At 40.1% G+C, this 20,517-nt stretch overlaps 2 protein-coding genes across 5 annotated transcripts in view; both read left to right on the top strand.

Moving 5' to 3' along the window:
- TTC28 (tetratricopeptide repeat domain 28) overlaps nt 1-20,517 on the top strand; it is a 599,524-nt gene that overhangs the window by 367,245 nt on the left and 211,762 nt on the right. The window lies entirely within an intron of this gene.
- LOC148774915 (sentrin-specific protease 8-like) lies at nt 3,516-20,479 on the top strand. Its single transcript, XM_088828422.1, has 3 exons — nt 3,516-3,685; nt 12,663-12,788; nt 16,493-20,479. The coding sequence occupies exons 1-3, from the start codon at nt 3,516-3,518 to the stop codon at nt 17,091-17,093; spliced, it is 897 nt and encodes a 298-aa protein (XP_088684548.1). The 3' UTR covers nt 17,094-20,479.

The raw sequence follows: 20,517 nt of genomic DNA, 5'->3' as shown, positions 1-20,517 counted from the left end.
AATGCGGGAGACCTGGGTTCGATCCCTGGGTCAGGAAGATCCCCTGGAGAAGGAAATGGTAACCCACTCCAGTATTCTTGCCTAGAGAATCCCATGTACGGAAAAGCTGAGTCCACGGGTCGCAAAGAGTCGGACACGACTCAGTGACGGAACGGAACGGAAAGTGTTGTGACATTTTAAGGAAAAAACAACAAACTATAGCCATTGAGTTAGTGAACAATGGAGTACTCAAATCCTGTCTTAGCATTTAACAGGAAGGGTGTATATTTGAGTATCTCTATGTCCATATTACACTGTTTTTCTGCTTGCTACAGCTGATGAATCAGTCAATGTGTTTCTAAAATCAGCCAAACCATGTTGACTGATAACTCCAGTTTGGGTTAGGGCAGAGGGACAGAACATTGATCTTGGCTTGCTGGCTGAGTTAACTACCCACACGCATGTCCCCATAGTCAGGTTCTGCCAGAGGATGATGCCAGGGCTTTTGTGGCCTTTGAACACAAACCTGAGTCTTTCCCCTAATGTCCACATCTTTAAGAATTTCAGCAATGCTAATGAAGATGAACCTGGCAGTGTGAAATGAGAAAAAAAAAGATCCAAGCATTCTACATATTGCAAATAAATAGCTTCTCTCCGGTTTCAGTTGTTTCACTTAGATAAATGCTGATAGGAATATGAGACAGCACCATTTGCATTTATGGGTTTAGTCATGACAGTTACAGCTTAACTGTCTGGCTTCAGTTTTGTCAAAATATATACTATCATCCACCTCCGCCCCTCTCTTGCTCTTGCAACCATTCTCAGGTCAGTATGTTTCAGTCGTTGAACCACAGAATAGCAGGTGGGCAGGTTAAAAATGATGATGGGATACTTCATCATCTCATTTTTTACAGTGAATACTGGAGCTCTGTTTTGGTAGGGAGTTGTCGCTGATGTTAGCCAATGACTGTCACTACTCCTGGATGGTGGGACAAGAGTTCCTGAAAATCTGTTGCAACTGCCCTATCAAATGAATTGGAGCAAAATATAGAATCAAAATGACTCCATATTAGCCCAAGTCTGTTCTGGAAAGAGAGATGAAGTATGTTAATAATGTAGCCGTCTTTTGTGTTATGATAGTGTATCATTTTGTAGCTATTTCTGAATTTTGTCCTTGCTGAATATAATGCAGTTTAATTTCCTCTTCTGAAAAAAAAAAGTCACTGAGTGCAGAAGGGCTAGCTGACATTGCTAGTAAGCAGTGGTGTTGGCGGCCTAGGTAAATGCTTGTGGGCTTGGTGTGTATTTTGCTTTTAATAACATGGAGTATGCAATACTGAAAGAGACTGATTTGGATCCAGGGTACTTTTTTTAATGGATAGTGGAATGGGACTGCCCTATTGCATAGCCCTTCTAATGTTTCAAAGTCTGTATTTTCTCATGTTTTTTTTTTATCACTGATTAGGATAAATATCACTGTTCCTTACATTAGGCTGTGAAACATAGCTAAAAATAGGTTAAATAAAGTAGTTAAGATTGCTCAATTAATTACTAATCATATGCCACCATATATTTGTGAATCACATTTTATTAGTAATTCATACATACTGTATTTTTGTTTCTCTACAATGTAGGCGTTAGGTATGGAGTCCAACTTTCTCATTTCCAGTTCTGTGGCTATTCTAAACCTGATGTTGGCAAACTTTTTTGATAAAGGGCCAAATGGTAAATACTTCAGAGTTTTTTTGGCCAGATCATTGCAATGCACTGTGGCTTGAAAACAGCTATAGGAGTAACTGAATGGGTATGGCTGTGTTCCGATAAAACTTTATTTAGAAAAATATGTGGTGCGTGGAATTTTGCCAATCTTTTTTCTAAACTGGTAGCTTCCAAACTTCTCCTTGCTAAAGGGTCTTATATGTTTCCCATCTGTGACTCCTCCTAGTCCCCCATATTTTAAAAGTTAGACTTTTAAACAAACTCAATATTAAATAATAATGAGTTCACTCTCTCATTTTAAAATTAATGCCAAATAAAACCTGTCATGGCATGTTTCTTAAAAGCTGCGACCCTTGAGTCAAATGTTGTCTTGTGATAACCAGAGTCCATTTTCCTGTCAAGGGCACAGCCTTCTAGATGAGGCCTTGAAAATTAGATAATGATATAACTCAAGCCTTGGGCCTGGGGTACGTGACTGTCTCCCTTTTTAGCTTCTGTAACCTGTTACATGCCAGCTGCAAAAAGGGGCCCACCTTCCCATCGGGTTATGAGAATAATTCCCTGATACCTGTGTCTGTAAACTTGCAGCCCAGCCAATCTCTCAGTGGCTGTGCAGCTAACTTAACCCCCAGATTGCTTCCCAGGATAGCTCTCAGTCTTGTTGCAGATGGCATAATCATTTCCTTAGTGTGTAAGCATCTTTTCAGAATTATATGTTGAAATATAGAGATGATTCAAACCCCAGTATTAGTATTTTTGTTTTTAGCAATATGTGCTTTTAAGTTTAAGAGAATTTGGACTATTAGATCAATGGATCAGCCTTGTGTTCTTAATATTTTTAATTGAATAATTGATTAGACTTGTGATTTTTAGTTAGAACTCTAAGTTTATAAATCATACTGAAATATTTTAGACAGCCAAAGAATTTTCATATTTGAACATTTATTTAGAAGAATTACCTATACTCTTTGAAAGCGCTTGTCAGTCAGGTAACTAGAGGACTTAGAACTGAATATATTAAATTTGTAAATGTAATTTAATGCACTGAGGTGAGTTTAAGTTAATATTATAATAGTCTGTCTTTAAAAGTGATGGTACAGAAAGCAAAGAACAAAAAAGAATTCTTAAAAAGTGCTGGTATAGAGTAAATAATAAGAAAATTAAACTAGAAATCTTAGAGTGACATAGAGTTTAAAATTTTGAAATACAGCAAAAGGATAGATAAACCAAAGAATGCCTGAATAGATAGTCTTTTCTGTTTATATCCTCTGGGACATTAAAAGGGAAAAACCTCACACTGAAGTGATCGGTGTGAGTCACAGTGTGACTGTGCTGATGGTATGCAAGGCACAGCAAGGAAACGTGACATTTTAGATTGCAGTTTACAGTTTCCTAGAGGCTTTTGAAATACTGAAAATGCTTTATGAATCTGCACAACTGTCTTCCAGGACCTTGATTTGTCAGTTACTTACATTAGACACCTCTCTTATGTATAGAATTAGCTTCTTAGTTGAGTGTTAATTGAAATGTTTTATTTAAGTGGTTGAGAGTCCTCATTTTAATCACAACAAGAAGAGTGAAACCTCAGAGATGCCGCTTGGAGGCACAGTGAATTGGTCTCAACATGAAATAGCAAGTGAGTGGCTGGTCTTCAGGCCTGACCTCTGAGGTAATGTCTCAGAACTGAGTTTTCAATAAAATAGATAAAGAATTTTTATTAAGTTTCCTGAACTGGAAACACATCCATCCTCTCATTTTGCTGGACAATATGTTTACCATTACAGGCCTGCCCATCTCAGTGAAAGCACAAGGCGGCCATGGAGGGCACACAGCCCTGCCACAGGGGACGTGAAGCTTGGCTGAGCCCCAGTCATATTACAAGTCCTGGTGGAGGTGCTGCCCTTTGCCCTTGTCCTTGGGAAATTCATCAGTTCCTAGAGCTACTAGAGATTGCAAGACATTATCTCATCCAGCCCTCTGACTTCAAGTAGGAATTCACTTAAGTTATCTCTGGCAAAGGAGAATGTCTTCATGTACTACTTATATAATTCAAAATTAATTTTAAAGCTGTGTTTAAAAAAATAAAAGTTACCTGTGGGAGGTTTTATTCTACCTGCTCTGAAGATCTGCAGGGATTCTGAGTCACCTTGCTACCCTTTGAGAAGTAACAATGATAAAGATAATTAGACCTTACATATACTGAGCATTTTCTGTGTGCCAGATACTGAAGTAAAAATGTTCTATACATTCACTTATTTAATCCTCATAGCTGCCCACTGGGGCAGATACTCTTCTTGTCCTCATTTTACAAATGAGAACACTCAGGGTTAGAGTTCCCAAGTGGCGGACTTGGGATTTGAAGCCTGGGTTTGTCTCATTTCAGAGACTGTATTCTCAACCTCTGTGTTATTCTGCCTTTACCAGTTATGGTGCTTAGTTTGTCTTCTTATTTTTTTTTTTCTGGAAATAAATTATCAAGCTATATGAAGAATTATTTAACAATGCAAATTGACAAATTGGGGGAATTAATTAATGTTATTTCTATGAGTTCTATCCATTAATTAACATGTATATTATTTATGTTGGAAGGACACATTTACTCACACGGTAAAGCTGCTATAAAAGCAAACTGTTTTCGAAGTTCTTCATTTTCTCCCTTTGCTGAATACCCCATACTGCTGTAAGTTTAATTTGTCTTATTATGGAGAAAAGTTAGAGAAGCTAGACTAGTGAATTATCAAACCCTCATGGAAGCAGAAAGCAAACCTGTAAGAAAATTTTGATCTGAAGTCAGAGTATGTACCTTTATTCTTGGCGGCATGGGTTAGAAGCCCCTATAGGTTTATAGGATACTTCAGGTAGGATCCTTTCTCTTTCCACAAGTAAACATCAGTGGAGAACAAACTGTAGTGTGGCTTGGGTGTGTATGTACTATGAAGGACAGAGCTGCAGCCAGAAAGTGAAAGTCGCTCAGTTGTGTCCGTCTCTTTGCAATCCCATAGACTATACAGTCCATGGAATTCTCCTGGCCAGAATACTGGAGTGGGTAGCTTTTCCCTTCTCCAGGGGATCTTCCCAATCCAGGGATCGAACCCAGGTCTCTCGCATTGCAGGTGGATTCTTTACCAGCTAAGCCACAAGGAAAACCCAAAAAGTGGGATCATATTCCAAGTTTTCCCTCCTTTACCAACTGTTGAACTAAAAACAACCCTCTGTATTTGGGTAGTACATACAGTAAGGTATGTTTTGGTTATTTTCACAGTATTTTGGTGGTTGAGTGTTGAGAACTATGTTCTGCTTTAAATTTTAATGTTCTCCTTAATTAAAGAGCACCTCTGAAATTAACTCTTCATTTTTCCATGGCAAATAAGCCTGGGAAAGTCATGGAGATTAAATTCAACCCCCCAGCCTGGCCCCTGTTTGTTTTCCAGGCTGGCTACAGTGAGAACTGTCAGGGAGATAGATGGGGGCTCCAAGGTTTCCTGGAGTTTTCAGCCATGTGTGGGCACCACATGTGGTGTGCTCAGTGAGTACAAATATAAGAACACATGCTGTTTCCATTAGGGACACTTCAGACCCTTCTCTGTCCCCAGCCTTGCTGCAGAGTAGAATGGGTCATTTATCATAGGCCACTTACTGATACTGACTGGCACTCAGGCCCTGCTACAAGTAAGCAGCAAACAGTATGACTTAGTTCTTTTAGAAGGTTTACCGTATAAGGGTATTATTTCATAACAACTCAGAAATTCACCTATAAAGAAGAAGCATCTTACTAGCTGTTACTAGAGGAGATGATACTTAAGACGCAAATCTGATCATGTGTCTACCTTGCTTAAATCTTCAGTGACTCATAGTCAGAATTGTTCAAAACTGGATTTTGCCTTCTCCGCAGCCTCATCCCCTTCCATTGCCTATAGAAGGTGGAACTGCTGTTAGCTCTCCACATATACTGTACAATTTTTGGTCCTCCCGTGACCTCTGCTTCTTTTTACCCCTATTGAGAAGGTCTTTCTCTGCCTTATTCATCAAGATGAAGCCCTCTCTATAAGACTTGAGTCCATTGTCAGCTCCCCCAGCAAGCCCTCCCTGCCTCTCTTGCTGCAGTCTGGGTTTGCACCCGCTCTGTATGCTCAGAGAATGGTGAGATGCCATCTGTCGCGGGAGGTTCTTAACTTGTGGTGTTGAAATAACGTTTTCCTCTCTGTCTCATGGTGTGGGCAGCCTGGAGACTGGCTGGGACTTGTTCTCTCATCCACCCTCAGGTGCCCAGTCCTGTGCCTTAAGCAGTGCAGAGGCAGCCACTAGTGATTCGTGAACTGGCTTGAACTGCCTTGTAAGCAACTCTGAGCTTCACTCAGGCACAGTCACATATGATTTTCATTATCCTCCTTATCCAGTGCCTTACACACCCACATGATGAGAAAATTCACATTGAAGAGCTGGCCGGCAGTGTGACTCCCTCAATTTTCCATGATTGAGGAGCCCAGATATACAAACTGTACAGTCTGTTTTCTTTCGTGAGTGTTGTCACTAGAGACACTGTTTATTGAGTGTTGTCTCTGGCGGTCCTAGCAGGCACCTAGCAGCCTCGTCACCTTGTTTACACTTAGGAGGAAAGTATTTCTAAGATAGAAAGAGTGCCTGCTCTCCTGATGCTCTCAACTGTTTTCCCACCTTTTATTCCACCTTATAGTTTTACTAGTTTGCTATGTTTGGTCTTCCTTCTACTTAGCAGTTTTGCAAGAGGCTGCATAGCACAATGGAAATAATAGGAGTTTCGAAGTCCAGGACTTGGGGTGAGCAGAATTCCACTGCTTAGTAGAGTGTAATTGGCCTGTGACTTCTGTGAGCCTTAGTTTTTGCATTTGAAAATGGGGGTAGTTTCTATGTGTGGTTAGTGTGAGGACTCAGCGAGATAATGTATACATATAAAACACTGAGTACATACACTGTGATCATCACTATATGCAGCTGTGCTGGGGTCTGTGAAGAATAAAAAGCACTGCCACACAGAGCAAGTTCATTATAATACGTTATATATGAATATAAGCTTAGTTCCTCAAAGAATCCCAGAATGTTAAAGACCGGAAAAGAGTCTTAGGGACTATAGTCTAATTCCCCCTAAAATCCAGAGGTTAAGTTTTACCTTTTTTGCATGTATTAACTGTCACCTCAGATTCAGCTTCCTTATTTTTTAAACAGGGAAAATCATTATTTGTGCCCTTTAACTTTGAAAAAGTAGACTAAGGATGAAATGGAGTCATTACTGAGTGCTAGCAAAACATGGTATTGATCTTGTTGTTAATAATAGAAGCTACATAATCTTTCTACTGCATTTTGATTTTGTATTAACTATAGCTGGAAGTCTATGATTTTTTCCTGTCATGAAGCTGAGAAAGCTGTTAAAATATTCAGTTCTCATGCTTCTGTTAAAGAAAATTTCTACTTCTGTTATTAAAACCCTGAAGGGAAGCTACTGCTCCTTGCCATTTGTGAATATAAGCATGACTTCTGAAGAACAACTTCCCGCAGTGTGAGGATGAGAGGGCTGGCTTGCCTCCTCTCTCTGCGCTCTGTTCTAGTGAGCTCTAAGGGCATCTGAATGATAAGCACTTTCTCTCTTAATACATAACGTCTCCACTTGAACTTATCTTGCTTGTAGGCATGACACAAGCAACATCAAGGCTAGACCTCCTCCTAGGTGTATGTGGATGGCCAGCTAGATCACTTTCACTTCACTGAGCTGTGAAATTGACACCAAATTGTGCCATTAGCTTATTTCTGAAGGGTATGTTGTGCTGGGTGTTCTCTTCTTGCTTGCACGGTCCGTGAAAAAAGATGACAAGATAAAAATATCCCATAAATGAACATGAGCGAGGAAATTTAGATGTAATTTGTCGTGAATTAAAAACATTGAATAATGTATCAAGAGCCCCTGGAAGCAGAGGTGTTGAGAATTCAGAGCATGTATTTAGTACTTGGGGAAAAGAAAACGTGGTGCTTTGGGTTTCTTTTTTGAAGCTTTTTCAGATTTTTCATTTGCCTTCTTTATACCCTACTAGCAAGAGGACAAGAGAACAGTCTTGCAATCAGTGAAGTCATTCAGTAACAATCATTCGTTCACTGACTTAGGTGTAGCAGTGTGTTTACACAAGTTTTTCCCTCTCCATTGCTAAACCTTTCTTTGCCTACTTTTTGGTTAGAAAACCAAGATAAGCGATTTCTCAGTTAACTCTCTCCCCTGTAGTTGAACAGAGGAGAAAAGTAACTGTGGACATGGTGCCTGGAAGAGATTTCTCTGAGAGGAGCCCGCCTGGTCCTTGTGACTCCTCTCCACCTGGTAAAGCAGGGGCTGGTCTCCATCTCGCCTCTGTGCTTTCCCTTTGCTCTTCTCCCAGGTCTCCACTTAGCTCAGGTCTCCTTCAGCTTCCTCCAGGACCTACTCCAATCCTGCCTATCCAGCTGCCCTGCTTTATTTTTCCCTCAGGACTTAGCACTGTCTAACTTATTGCCATGTTTGTTGCTTATGTATTATATTTCACATTTTAACATCTCTGAAATCTTACCCCTAGAATATAAGCTCCATGAAGGTAAAGATATCTGTTTCTGTTTGTGTTGTCTATTCTGTATTTCCAGCACCTCTAGCAGTGCCTGTTACATAATAGGTGCTCAATAAATATTTGTTGAATGAATTGAATGAACTCCCTGGGTTCAGGGGATTTGGGGGGAAGGTATTCTACATTTACTCCCCTATCCTTGTCTCACTTCCCTATTCCTCTTCACCTTTATCTTCACTTGCTTGTCTTTGCCAGTGCATGTGTGCTAAGTTGCTTCGCTTATGTCTGGCTATTTGCGACCCTATGGACTGTAGCCCGCCGGGCTCCTCTGTCCAGGGAATTCTCCAGGCAAGAATACTGGAGTGGGTTACCATGCCCTTCTCCAGAGGATCTTGCCGACCCAAGGATTGAACCCACATCTCCTGCAGCTCCTGCCTTGCAGGCAAATTCTTTACTGCTGAGCCACCAGGGAAGCCCTGGTGTCAGAGGACACTCTCATTTTATCTGGCTTTCCTCTCACCCCACATAGCTTGTGAGGTTACTAAAGCAGTGAGCTGCATGTTCAGTGGATATCTGTTCCCCATTCCCTATAGCTCAAGCCTACAACTCTTAAGAATTTTCTTGCTGGCTCAGATCGTTCTTTATCTAGCTCTGTAGTCTTGACAGGCGCCAAAAAGCTCATGCTGTATTAGGGGGCAGTACTTTTCAAACTCTGTGGGTAAGGATCAGTCTTAAATTTCTAACCCATCACAAATTGACATATTTGGAGACTACTTCCCCCCTCACAAAACCCAGAAAAAATGAAATAAAATTTAAAAAATGTAAGCCCCAATTTTTAAGTTATTAGATTAAATAGACTTAAAGTTACTCTGTCAAATTGATAACCATTTCTCAATACTACCCTCAGTTTCTGTACATGTGTGCTTGCAGACCAGTAGCAAACAGTGTGCAGATCAGGACTGATGTATAGACCACAGTTTGAGAAGCAATGTGTTAGGACATGGTTGCTCAATCTGATGTCTGTTCAACTTTAGCATGTTTTCTAAAATGAATCTGCTTGTTATTGCTTCTGCCTTTTATAGGCTGTCTGTTTTAGATGATAAAGTTGAAACTTACTGAGCCCAGTTAGGATCAGTAATTGGTTGATTAATGTAAAAAGTCATATAGGATAGAACTCATAACAAGGATACATGTATATCCAGACATACTATTTCAACTAACAAGCTTAGAAGTCTCAAAATAAACTGATCTGCAAATAAGTGATGCAAATGATAGAATTAACAGATAAGTACTTTAAAACTGGTGTTATAAATATGTTCAAGGATTTAGAAGAAAATATTTGGTATAATGAAGAGAGAAGTGGAAACAATCAGAAAGAACCAAATGAAACTTCTATTAATAAGTTGGAAAAAATATTAATACTGAGAATGAAAAATTACTGATGGGCTTAATAAATAACAGATTAGACAGATCTGAAGAAAAGATTAAAAAAAAAAAAACCCTAAAGATGAAACAGTAGAAGAAACACTGAAGAAAAGGAAAAAAGACCAAGGAAAACGAAAAACACCTTCAGTGGCCCATTGGATATGTTAAATGGTCTATCCTATGTGTAACTGAATTCCCAAAATAGGATGTACAAATATGGAAGAAATAACGAGCAAGGAATTTCCTAATAGTGTCAAAATTATACAAAGAGGCTCAGTAAACCCCACACATACAGAATAAACATAAAGTAAACCCCACACATACAGAATAAACATAAAGTAAACTGCACCATGGAGAAGGCGATGGCAACCCACTCCGGTACTCTTGCCTGGAAAATCCCATGGACAGAAGAGCCTGGTAGGCTGTAGTCCATGGGGTCGCTAAGAGTCGGACATGACTGAGCTACTTCACTTTCACTTTTCACTTTCATACATTGGAGAAGGAAATGGCAACCCACTCCAGTGTTCTTGCCTGGAGAATCCCAGGGACAGGGGAACCTGGTGGGCTGCCGTCTATGGGGTCGCACAGAGTTGGACACAATTGAAGTGACTTAGCAGCAGCAGCAGCAGCAAACTGCACCAAGGTACACCATAATCAGACTCTTGAAAACAAATGGTAAAGAGAATGTCTGAAGAGCAGCCAGAGAAAAAAGACATTACATACAGAGGAACAAAGATAAGAGTGATTGCTGACTTCCCATCAGAAAGACTACAAGCCAAAAAAAACAATACAGTGACATCTTTAAAGTCTTAAAAGAAAAAAACAGTCATCCTAGAATTCTATATGTAGCAATAATACACTTCAAAAATGAAGATGAAATAAAGACATCTTCAGACAAAAGCTGAGAAAAATTGTTGCCAGCAGACTTGTACTAGAGAAGTGTTAAAGGAAGCTTTTCAGGTGGAAGGAAAATGATACCACAGAGAAACTCAGATTTACACAAAGGAAAGAAGAGAGCTTAACATGCAAATATGCAGATAAATAGAAATGACTCTTCCCCTCCTTTTTTCATTTATTTAAAAGGTAATTGACTGTGTAAAGCAGAACTAATAGCACTTATTGTGGGGCTTTTGGCATGTTGAAGTAAAATGTATTATAATAGCTCAAAGGACAAGAGTGGAAAATGAAGGTATACTGTTATAACATTCTCACATTTTACATGAAGTGTAATATTTAAAGGTAGACTGTGATAAGTTAAAGATGTGTATGTATACTGTAAACCCTAGCATCCTTTCTCAACTGGAATTCCCTGTTTCAACCTCAGAATACAGAAAATTATTTGAGTGACTATTGTCCCAGTTCTTCTAAGGATGAGATGTAACTACTAACAGCCTATGGTGCATAGAAGAGTAAAATCATTACACAAAGTGGATACCTTAGGGCATCTGGACTTAAATCTGCCATTGAATTCCAGTCAAAGAGGGCCCTGAAAGCAGTCACTGAGAGAGGGGTTGGGGAAGAAAGAGACTAGTTATTGGCCTAGAACAGTTGTCAGCTGGAGGCAATGTTTCCCCCAAGGAGACATTTGACTTTGTCTGGAGACAGTTTTGATTGTCACACTTGGGGTGTGGGCTACTGGAATTCAGTGAATAGAATGCTGCTAAGCTTGTTTAACTTCTATGCAGAGTACATCATGAGGAACTCTGGGCTGGAAGAAGCACAAGCTGGAATCAAGATTGCTGGGAGAAATATCAATAACCTCAGATATGCAGATGACACCACCCTTATTGCAGAAAGTGAAGAGGAACTAAAAAGCCTCTTGATGAAAGTGTAAGAGGAGAGTGAAAAGGTTGGCTTGAAGCTCAACATTCAGAAAACGAAGATCATGGCATCTGGTCCCATCACTTCATGGGAAATAGATGGGGAAACAGTGGAAACAGTGTCAGACTTTATTTTTTTGGGCTCCAAACTCACTGCGGATGATGATTGCAGCCATGAAATTAAAAGACGCTTACTCCTTGGAAGGAAAGTTATGACCAACCCAGATAGCATATTAAAAAGCAGAGACATTACTTTGCCAACAAAGTTCTGTCTAGTCAAGGCTATGGTTTTTCCCGTGGTCATGTATGGATGTGAGAGTTGGACTATGAAGAAAGCTGATCGCCGAAGAATCGATGCTTTTGAACTGTGGTGCTGGAGAAGACTCTTGAGAGTCCCTTGGACTGCAAGGAGATCCAACCAGTCCATTCTAAAGGAGATCAATCCTGGCTGTTCATTGGAAGGACTGATGCTAAAGCTGAAACTGCAATACTTTGGCCACCTCATGCAACGAGTTGACTCGCTGGAAAAGACTCTGATGCTGGGAAGGATTGGGGGCGGGAGGAGAAGGGGACGACTGAGAATGAGATGGCCGGATGGCATCACCGACTCGATGGACATGAGTTTGAGTGAACTCCGGGAGTTGGTGATGGACAGGGAGGCCTGGCGTGCTGTGATTCATGGGGTCGCAAAGAGTCGGATACGACTGAGCGACTGAACTGAACTGAACTGAAGCATTCAGGATTCTGCTAAGCATCCTGGAGTGCATAGGACATTATTATCCAACAAATGTTGGTAGTCCCGTGACTGAGAAACCCTAGTCTAGAAACGATGAGATCTGACGGAGTTGGGGTCTGGTCTCTTGAAGATTAGCATCTTCTGCAGGGCTTCACTTGCTTTAGGAAAAGTTGTTCATTTTAGGTTATCAGGGAAGGGAAGACTAACTCTTGGAATTTGAGGTCCTCAGTTTCGTCAGAATATGCCTATTTGTCTTCATTCTTTTTTATTCAAGGTCCCATTCCTTCTAAGTCTATGTCAATTTATTTTTAAAATCTTAAACCTGACTTTAGAAAATTAGGATTCTTTCAGGGCAGTCATGGAAGCTTTACCCTGACCTTGGGCTGGATGTTTATAGTGCTGAGCTCATAATTTTCTTCCTTCAAGTTCTCTACAATCCTTAGAAGCAACCAAACCTACAGTCTTTATTTCTACCGGTGTCTACCATGGAAGCAGCTTCTTGGTCAGCCAGAGTTTGGCCCTTTATTGGCACTTGTCTTCAGGCAGCTCCAGGTAACACCTTTATAATCTGTTTTGCCTCTGTGTGCTGTGTACACAGCATCCTGTTGAAAAGCAGCAGAAAGGTTTGGAGTATTAATGCCTTTGAGTATAGTTAGAGCAGAGAACTATTCCTAGATTCCCTTTCATTCTATTATCTTGGAATTCCACTTCCAAGACTGTTAGTTATAATACCAATACATCAGTCATATAAGCAAATCCACGACGAGTGTTAGGGAATTCAGTTCAGTTCAGTTGCTCAGTTGTGTCCGACTCTTTGTGACCCCATCGATCAAAACATGTCAGGCTTCCCTGTCCATCACCAACTCCCAGTGTTCACTCAAACTCATGTCCATCGAGTCGGTGATGCCATCCAGCCATCTCATTCTCTGTCGTCCCCGTCTCTTCCTGCCCAAAATCCCTCCCAGCATCAGAGTCTTTTCCAGCGAGTCAACTCGTCTCATGAGGTGGCCAAAGTATTGGAGTTTCAGCTTCAGCATCAGTCCTTCCAATGAACACCCAGGACTGATCTCCTTTAGAATGGACTCGTTGGATCTCCTTGCAGTCCAGGGAACTCTCAAGAGTCCTCTCCAACACCAGAGTTCAAAAGCATCAATTCTTTGGCGATCAGCTTTCTTCACAGTCCAACTCTCACATCCATACACGACCACTGGAAAAACCATAACCTTGACTAGATGGACCTTTGTTGGCAAAGTAACGTCTCTCCTTTTTAATATGCTATCTAGATTGGTCATAACTTTCCTTCCAAAGTGTAAGCGTCTTTTAATTTCCTGGCTGCAATTAGCATCCGCAGTGATTTTGGAGCCCCTAAAAATAAATTCTGACACTGTTTCCACTGTTCCCCCATCTGTTTCCCATGAAGTGATGGGACCAGATGCCATGATCTTAGTTTTCTGAATGTTGAGCTTTAAGCCAACTTTTTCACTCTCCTCTTTCACTTTCATCAAGAGGCTTTTTAGTTCCTCTTCACTTTCAGCCATAGGGTGGTGTCATCTGCATACTGTTAGGGAATTAGAACTACACAAGTGTGGGAATAGCTAAGGAAATGAAAGTCAAGAAGGGAGCTGGAGGATGAGAGGAAAAAGGTCACTCCACTCCAGAAGCACTGGCACAGGTGGGCAGGTTGGAGCTTGTGGAGGCGTGTAAGGAGTGAGTGTGCCCAGCTACAGACGTTGAATTATGGAGGGGGTAGTTCATGGATGGGTCTGTAGGAAAACTGTTGCCTCTGTCTTCTGCAAAGCCTCTGGGGGTTGACCTGGGACTGCAGATGGTCAACACGACCAACATTTAGGAAGACAGCCTGGGTGTGGAGCAGAGGAGTAAATCAGGATGAAACACACCAGGCACCTCTCTGTCTGTTCCGTCATATTAGACCATGAAGTTTCTCAGACAGTAGTAGCTGCAGCTCACTTCCACCTTCCAGATTTCTCACAAGCTCCTCTTTTGGCCTCCTCTACTTTGGCCACCTCATGAGAAGAGTTGACTCACTGGGAAAGACTCTGATGCTGGGAAAGATTGGGGGCGGGAGGAGAAGGGGACGACAGAGAGTGAGATGGCTGGATGGCATCACCGATTCGATGGACATGAGTTTGAGTGAACTCCTGGAGTTGGTGATGGACAGGGAGGCCTGGAGTGCTGTGATTCGTGGGGTTGCAAAGAGTCGGACACAAATGAGCGACTGAACTGAACTGAACCCTGAAACCACATAAGGAGCAGGAATCTAGGAAATGTGCTGGACTTACCCAAGGTAACAATAGAACAATCATATGGTTTCAGTTTTTACATTGTTTTTATCTATGATCCATTTTGAGTTTATTCTTGTCTATGGTCTGAGGTATCAATTCAGTTCAGTCACTCAGTTGTGTCCGACTCTTTGCAACCCCATGAACCACAGCACGCCAGGCCTCCCTGTCCATCACCAACTCCCGGAGTTTACTGAAACTCATGTCCATCGAGTCCGTGATGCCATCCAACCATCTCATCCTCTATCCTCCCCTTCCCCTCCTGCCCCCAATCTTTCCCAGCATCAGGGTCTTTTCCAGTGAGTCAGTTCTTTGCATCAGGTGGCCAAAGTATTGGAGTTTCAGCTTCAGCATCAGTCCTTTCATTGAATATTCAGGACTGATTTCCTTTAGGATGTATGGATTTCAGTTTATAATTTCCGAAGGTTATTCAGTTTTCCCCATCAACATTTGTTGAAAAGTTTATCCCTGCTTTGCTGTCTTGAGATGCTACCGTTTTCATACTCTGCTTCCTTATGTACTTGCATTTGTTCTAGACTTTGTTCTGTGGTTCATTTTGTCTGTTCAGATACCAACACCACGTTGTTTTTTCCTGGAGACTTGTAGTATGTTTTCATATCTGATAGGGCTAGTCTTCCATTGTAAGTTTGAAAGTCCGTATTTAAATACCACTCTTTCTTTAGTTAGACTCACTTAGATCAGTGTTTCACCTTTAATATTTGTATTGGTTAATGGAAAGGACAGATTTGAGATTTAGAGTCCGATTAGCTTTGCCATTGGTTACTGTGGAGTTTCAGCTGGGGTGAAGCTTCTTTCATATTTAGAGCCGAGTGAAAACTAGATACCAAATGCTAGGACAAATGTCGGTTCCTTCCCTGATCTCTTGGTCTTGCCTATTTTAGAATGGCGGAAGAAAACCCCAAACAGTAAAAAACAAACAAACAAACAATGAGTATATTATGAGAATGACTGGAGGAACAGTAAAATCTGGATGAAGAGAAAGTAATATGGAGGCTGGTAATAGCTTTGACTCTGGGAAAGTTGTTTCATCTCTTTGGGCTTTGACTTCCCATCTGCCATATGAGTGGGCTAGATTAAACACTTCAAACAGTCTTTCCCTTTTCTAACATTGTATGACTAAACCTTATAATACTGTGTATCAGAAAAGCCTCAGAGAAGAGGCACTTGTAATACATAAGATCCCCTTCCTTGGAAATAGTGTAAAAGATCATGACTCAAGTTGGAGATAAACATTGGCTGATTGTCTGTCAGTGAGTATATTTTAAGGGCTTATTACATGTAAGTTCACAACCCCACAGGAACAATTCAGCACTGTAGTTCTAATTTAGAAGTAAATTATATATTTTTAGTGTTTTCTTAGCATGTCTCTTAGAGTTTAAGGGTTTTATTCACCCTGTTGTTTCACTATATATGAATAAACACTTTAAGGGATCTCAGCCTCTAATTCTGTATAGTCTTTAGATCAGAAGATGAGGCTAACATAATAGAAATGGAGTTTGAGATCCTAGTGAATTCCCTTTTCCCTAACGATTTTAGCAAATTCTGCTATTGTCATTTAGTCAGTGATGTATTATGTTGTAGAATGCACAAGTTATGGCTTCTTGTGCTCTTGTAACAAATAACACACATGACTTTGAGTGGTGTGATGTATTGCTGGTGAATTTTTAATGTCTGAGTGATACTTGGAATATATATGTTCAACAAGGGAATTAACCCCTGGGTTGTTTTTTGTTATTTTATTTTCCACTATTTTACTAGTTATATGATGGACAAATAGCCATGTATTAAATAATATGGCAATATTTTAAAAGAGTGTGTAAATAAGATATTAATAAAAATGTGTGCATTTTGGAGGTGTAGAGAAATCTTATAATGAGGGAAAAGTAAATTAATTGAAACGTGAGCATAATTATGTGATACATTGTAATTTAAAAGTAGTAAAGGGCTTTTCCGGCCAGTACAGAGCTGCTTGGAGGCTGGTAGGGGTGTTATTGGGTTTGCCTTTGAGTACTTTGCCAACAATCAATTTCATGACTGCTCTGACCACATCTGTTTCATCAGCCCCGAAGTTACTCAGCTCATCAAGTGCACTGGCAACCCAGCAGAAATCGCCATGTTCCTTGAACCTTTGGACCTCCCCAGTAAGAGAGTTATATTTTTAGCCATCAATGATAATTCCAACCACACAGCTGGGGGAACCCACTGGAGCTTGTTGGTTTATCTGCAAGATAAAAATGGCTTTTTTCATTACGATTCTTATGGTAGTAGTAACTCATTCCATGCAAAACAGGTAGCAGAGAAACTAGAGGCTTTCTTAGGCAGAAAAGGAAACAAACTGGCCTTTGTGGAAGAGAAAGCCCCTGCTCAACAAAACAGCTATGACTGTGGGATGTACGTGATATGTAACACTGAGGCCTTGTGTCAGAACTTCTTTAGACAACAGCCAGAATCACTACTGCAGCTACTCACTCCTACATACATCACAAAGAAGAGAGAAGAATGGAAAGATCTCATTGCCAGACTTGCTAAAAATTAGCCGTTGAAATATATTTGACTTTTGAAGTCTCTTTCTGCCTGTCCCCATGTATTGGATGGCTGCAGTCTCAGTGCCTGAGGGAAAATGCCTAGGACAGGAAAGCTTAGAATGCTTGCTTTCTCCTGAGAGAAGTTGTCCTCCACATTATCCTAATGGAAAGTGTCACTTTAACCCTAACTTCAAAGCAATATGTTCTGTGAAGGTGTTTTCAAAATATGCACCAAAACTGATTAATTTCCTTTTGGGTTCCCTTATCCACATTGGTTTAGTCCAAAGAAAAAAGATTGATCTGTAAAACAAATTGAGAATATGTGAAATTTAAAAGCAAGAAGAAAATCATACAGCAACCAAAAACTTACTGCACAGCCCACATATTGCAAGACATCAACTAGCTGGAAGCAGATCAAGACCTAACCTAATTCAAGATTGAAGTTTTATCAATTACTCTGTTCTGTGATAACTCTTCCATTCAACAAGCAAAGGCTTTCCCATCTATAACCTCTGCCAATACTTGATAAAGACGGTGTTTAGCCCATGGTCACCCATCTAATTCCTGGAGCACTTTAAGAAAGGGGGAATGTTAAATAACTTTGTTAAAATTAATGTCTGTGGTGGACCTCTTGTTTTGCATCTGAAACTTACTTAAAGTTCGTTTATTTTTGAGATACAAAGGAGAAAAAGTGACCTTTCTCAACTGTTTCACTTAATTCAAAATGCAGACAATGTAATTTTTGAAATGTGGAACCAAGAGTAAAATGAAATGCTATTCCTTCTAAAAAAAAGAGAAAGTAGTAAAGTATGAGAAAAATGGTCTAAAATTCAAATATAAATTGGTGAGGAGCACTTTCAACTGTTCTTTCTACCAGTGTACTTAATTTTCTCCAAAAATTATCACTGAAAAAATCTAGAATTTAAGTTTCAAATAATATTGTATTATAATAAATATAAAGCAATAAAGGAAATACAAATCAAAATTAAAATGGAAAATTTAAAAAGCTAAATAAATGATGTAATGTCATTAAAGGAACCTTATGTAAAAGAAAAAAAGCCATAATTTTGCAAAAGATATTAGTCACATTATTTTGTCTGTTTACACTACTTTGCTCTCTCGAGCCACTTACAGGAGTCAGACCTAGCTCTACCGTTCAACCAATAATTTAATTTATTAAATCTCAGTTTCTTCATTTGTAAAATGAAGATTGTACTTGATTCTTTTGGTTTCAAGAAGCAGAAATTTGTGAAAAATACATTAAGTGAAGGGAAATTTATTGTAAGGATACATTTTACCCTGGAATGGAAACACAAGTTAGGGCCACCAGCTTTGATTAACGTCTGTCTGTGTGTGTCTCTCTAGATCTTTACTGCTCGCTGAGAAGCTGACGTCATTTGGCCGTGCCAGGAGCACCCATTCCCCCAAGCTGTCTCATGAGGCTTCTTTTTATGCGTTGCCTCAATTTTAGTTTCACTTTTAACTGCCTAATTCTCTTAATATTTGTCAGTTTGATTTCCTGAAAGTGAACTAATCTGATTGGTTGATGCTCTTTTTTTAATTTCAGACCACAAAACAGGTCATTGGTTATCCAACTGATTGGCTGTCTTTCAGTCAAAATTTCCACACCTGATTCAGTCAGTTATGACAGGGTGGTTGAGATACTGTGGTGCTCACCCTGGCCAGCTGTGGCACTCAGCCAGGGCTGGGATGAAGAAGCAGTTTCAAGGGGCCTATGGGCTTACATTCACTATCATTGTCTTGTGTGATATAAGAAGACCAATACCTGACCTTTCTGGTTATCGGTTAATATTACTTTAAAAAATAATCCATGGCCCCTGATTCTCTACTGTATACTTTCTTGACATTATGAACTGCTGTAGCTCCTAGATGTGTAAGTCCGGAATAAGTATTTAAGCCTTGTATTCAATCAGAAAGAAAACGTCCTTAAGTTTTCAAGTTATTGATTGATACTTTAAGTTTCACGAAAGAATTTTCCATTGTTACCTAGCCATTATCAATGCTGGAATTAATTTATGATTATAGCAGTAAATGACCTGATGGTTGACTTCTTTGAACCTTTGAAACAACAAATATCTTCTCTCCAGACATTTATTCTCACAGACTTTGCTCATGGTCCGGCCTGGTCTGTTAGAGCTGAGCTCCTGGTGGCTCTTGCACAGCCTCTTCCCATCAGCCATGTGTAAACTGCTAACATTCCATGACCCCTCCATAGGACTTATAAAGCAAACAGAACCTGGAGCTGTTCCCAGCTGTGATCTTCAGATACTAGCCTCTCTTGTAGTGGGTTTATCTTGTGATTCTAGGAGGAGTTAGATACAAGTTGTGCATTTTGGAATTAAAATTTAGAAATGGGACTCAAGGCTCATTGTCCTGTCTCATGCAAAAAACCCAGACTCAGATTTTATGATCTTCTCTTTGAGTTTCCTTAGCTTCTGTATTAAAGCGCTTATTACATTATATAGCCATTTGTTTTATATATCCATCTCCTTCTATAAACTGCTGGTTCCTCAAGTGCAGATACCAGGTTTAATCCATCTGCTCACTCTCCTCTTCACCCTTCACCCTTCGGCCTCTGTCTCTAGTGCAGTAATATATGTGCCAGGTCTGCAGACAGCATTTGTGGCATGAACAGGTTGTTGAAAGAAAATCTAGAGATCTTAACATTAGAATATACCTAAATATGTACAGGGATCACCAATGTTAATGTTTATTATAATTCACACCTTTAAAATACTTGATGTATTTTCACCAGTACATGCTTCCCATGCAGGCACCCATGTCTTTCTTACTTAAGCATTTTTGCCTAAAACTCACACAAAGAATTGCATAATGCAGTTAGACTTCCCATTAGGTCACTCCTCTTGGCTAAGGAGTGGAATCCTGGGACTGGAATGAATGAGAGCTCAGTAGTTTATAGTTATGAAAAACTTCTCCTGACCATAAAGGAAAAATTTGGGTTCAACTCACACTTGACTTAATGTTCAGATCATTCCCAGCTGGCACCATATAGGGTATACTTCCAAGGGAAAATATCCTGTTTTTTGCTGGACCCCTCCTCGCTTCTCCCTATAATACAATAAAAGCTTGTGCAAGAAACTGTCATGGCATGTGAAGGAAAGGCTGTGGAAGAATCTCCTTTGAAGAATCTCCTGTGGTGTCCAGGTATCACTTGAGAGTAAGAGGGTTGTTTTCTGCCTTTTCAGAGACAAAGAGCATCCCCCTGATGTGAAGGTGCAGTCTTATATTGCAGTCACCTGTGAATGGATTGTGATAAGTCTTGTCTGGATCTCTTGAGTTAGATTTAATAACTTGCAGAATGCTTCAGCAGGATCAATAAGCCTTTTACAGCCAGCAGAGCTCTATGCGTACTGCTGCCTATCCACATGAAATTTGGTCTCAGCTTAGCTGGAA

The sequence above is a fragment of the Moschus berezovskii genome, chromosome 19 (assembly GCF_049115385.1).
Source record: "Moschus berezovskii isolate FMDL1 chromosome 19, NW_MosBer_1.0, whole genome shotgun sequence".
NCBI classification, from domain to species: domain Eukaryota; kingdom Metazoa; phylum Chordata; class Mammalia; order Artiodactyla; family Moschidae; genus Moschus; species Moschus berezovskii.
The sequence above is the reverse complement of the archived record's forward strand: the minus strand, read 5'-3'. Positions and strand labels throughout refer to the sequence as shown.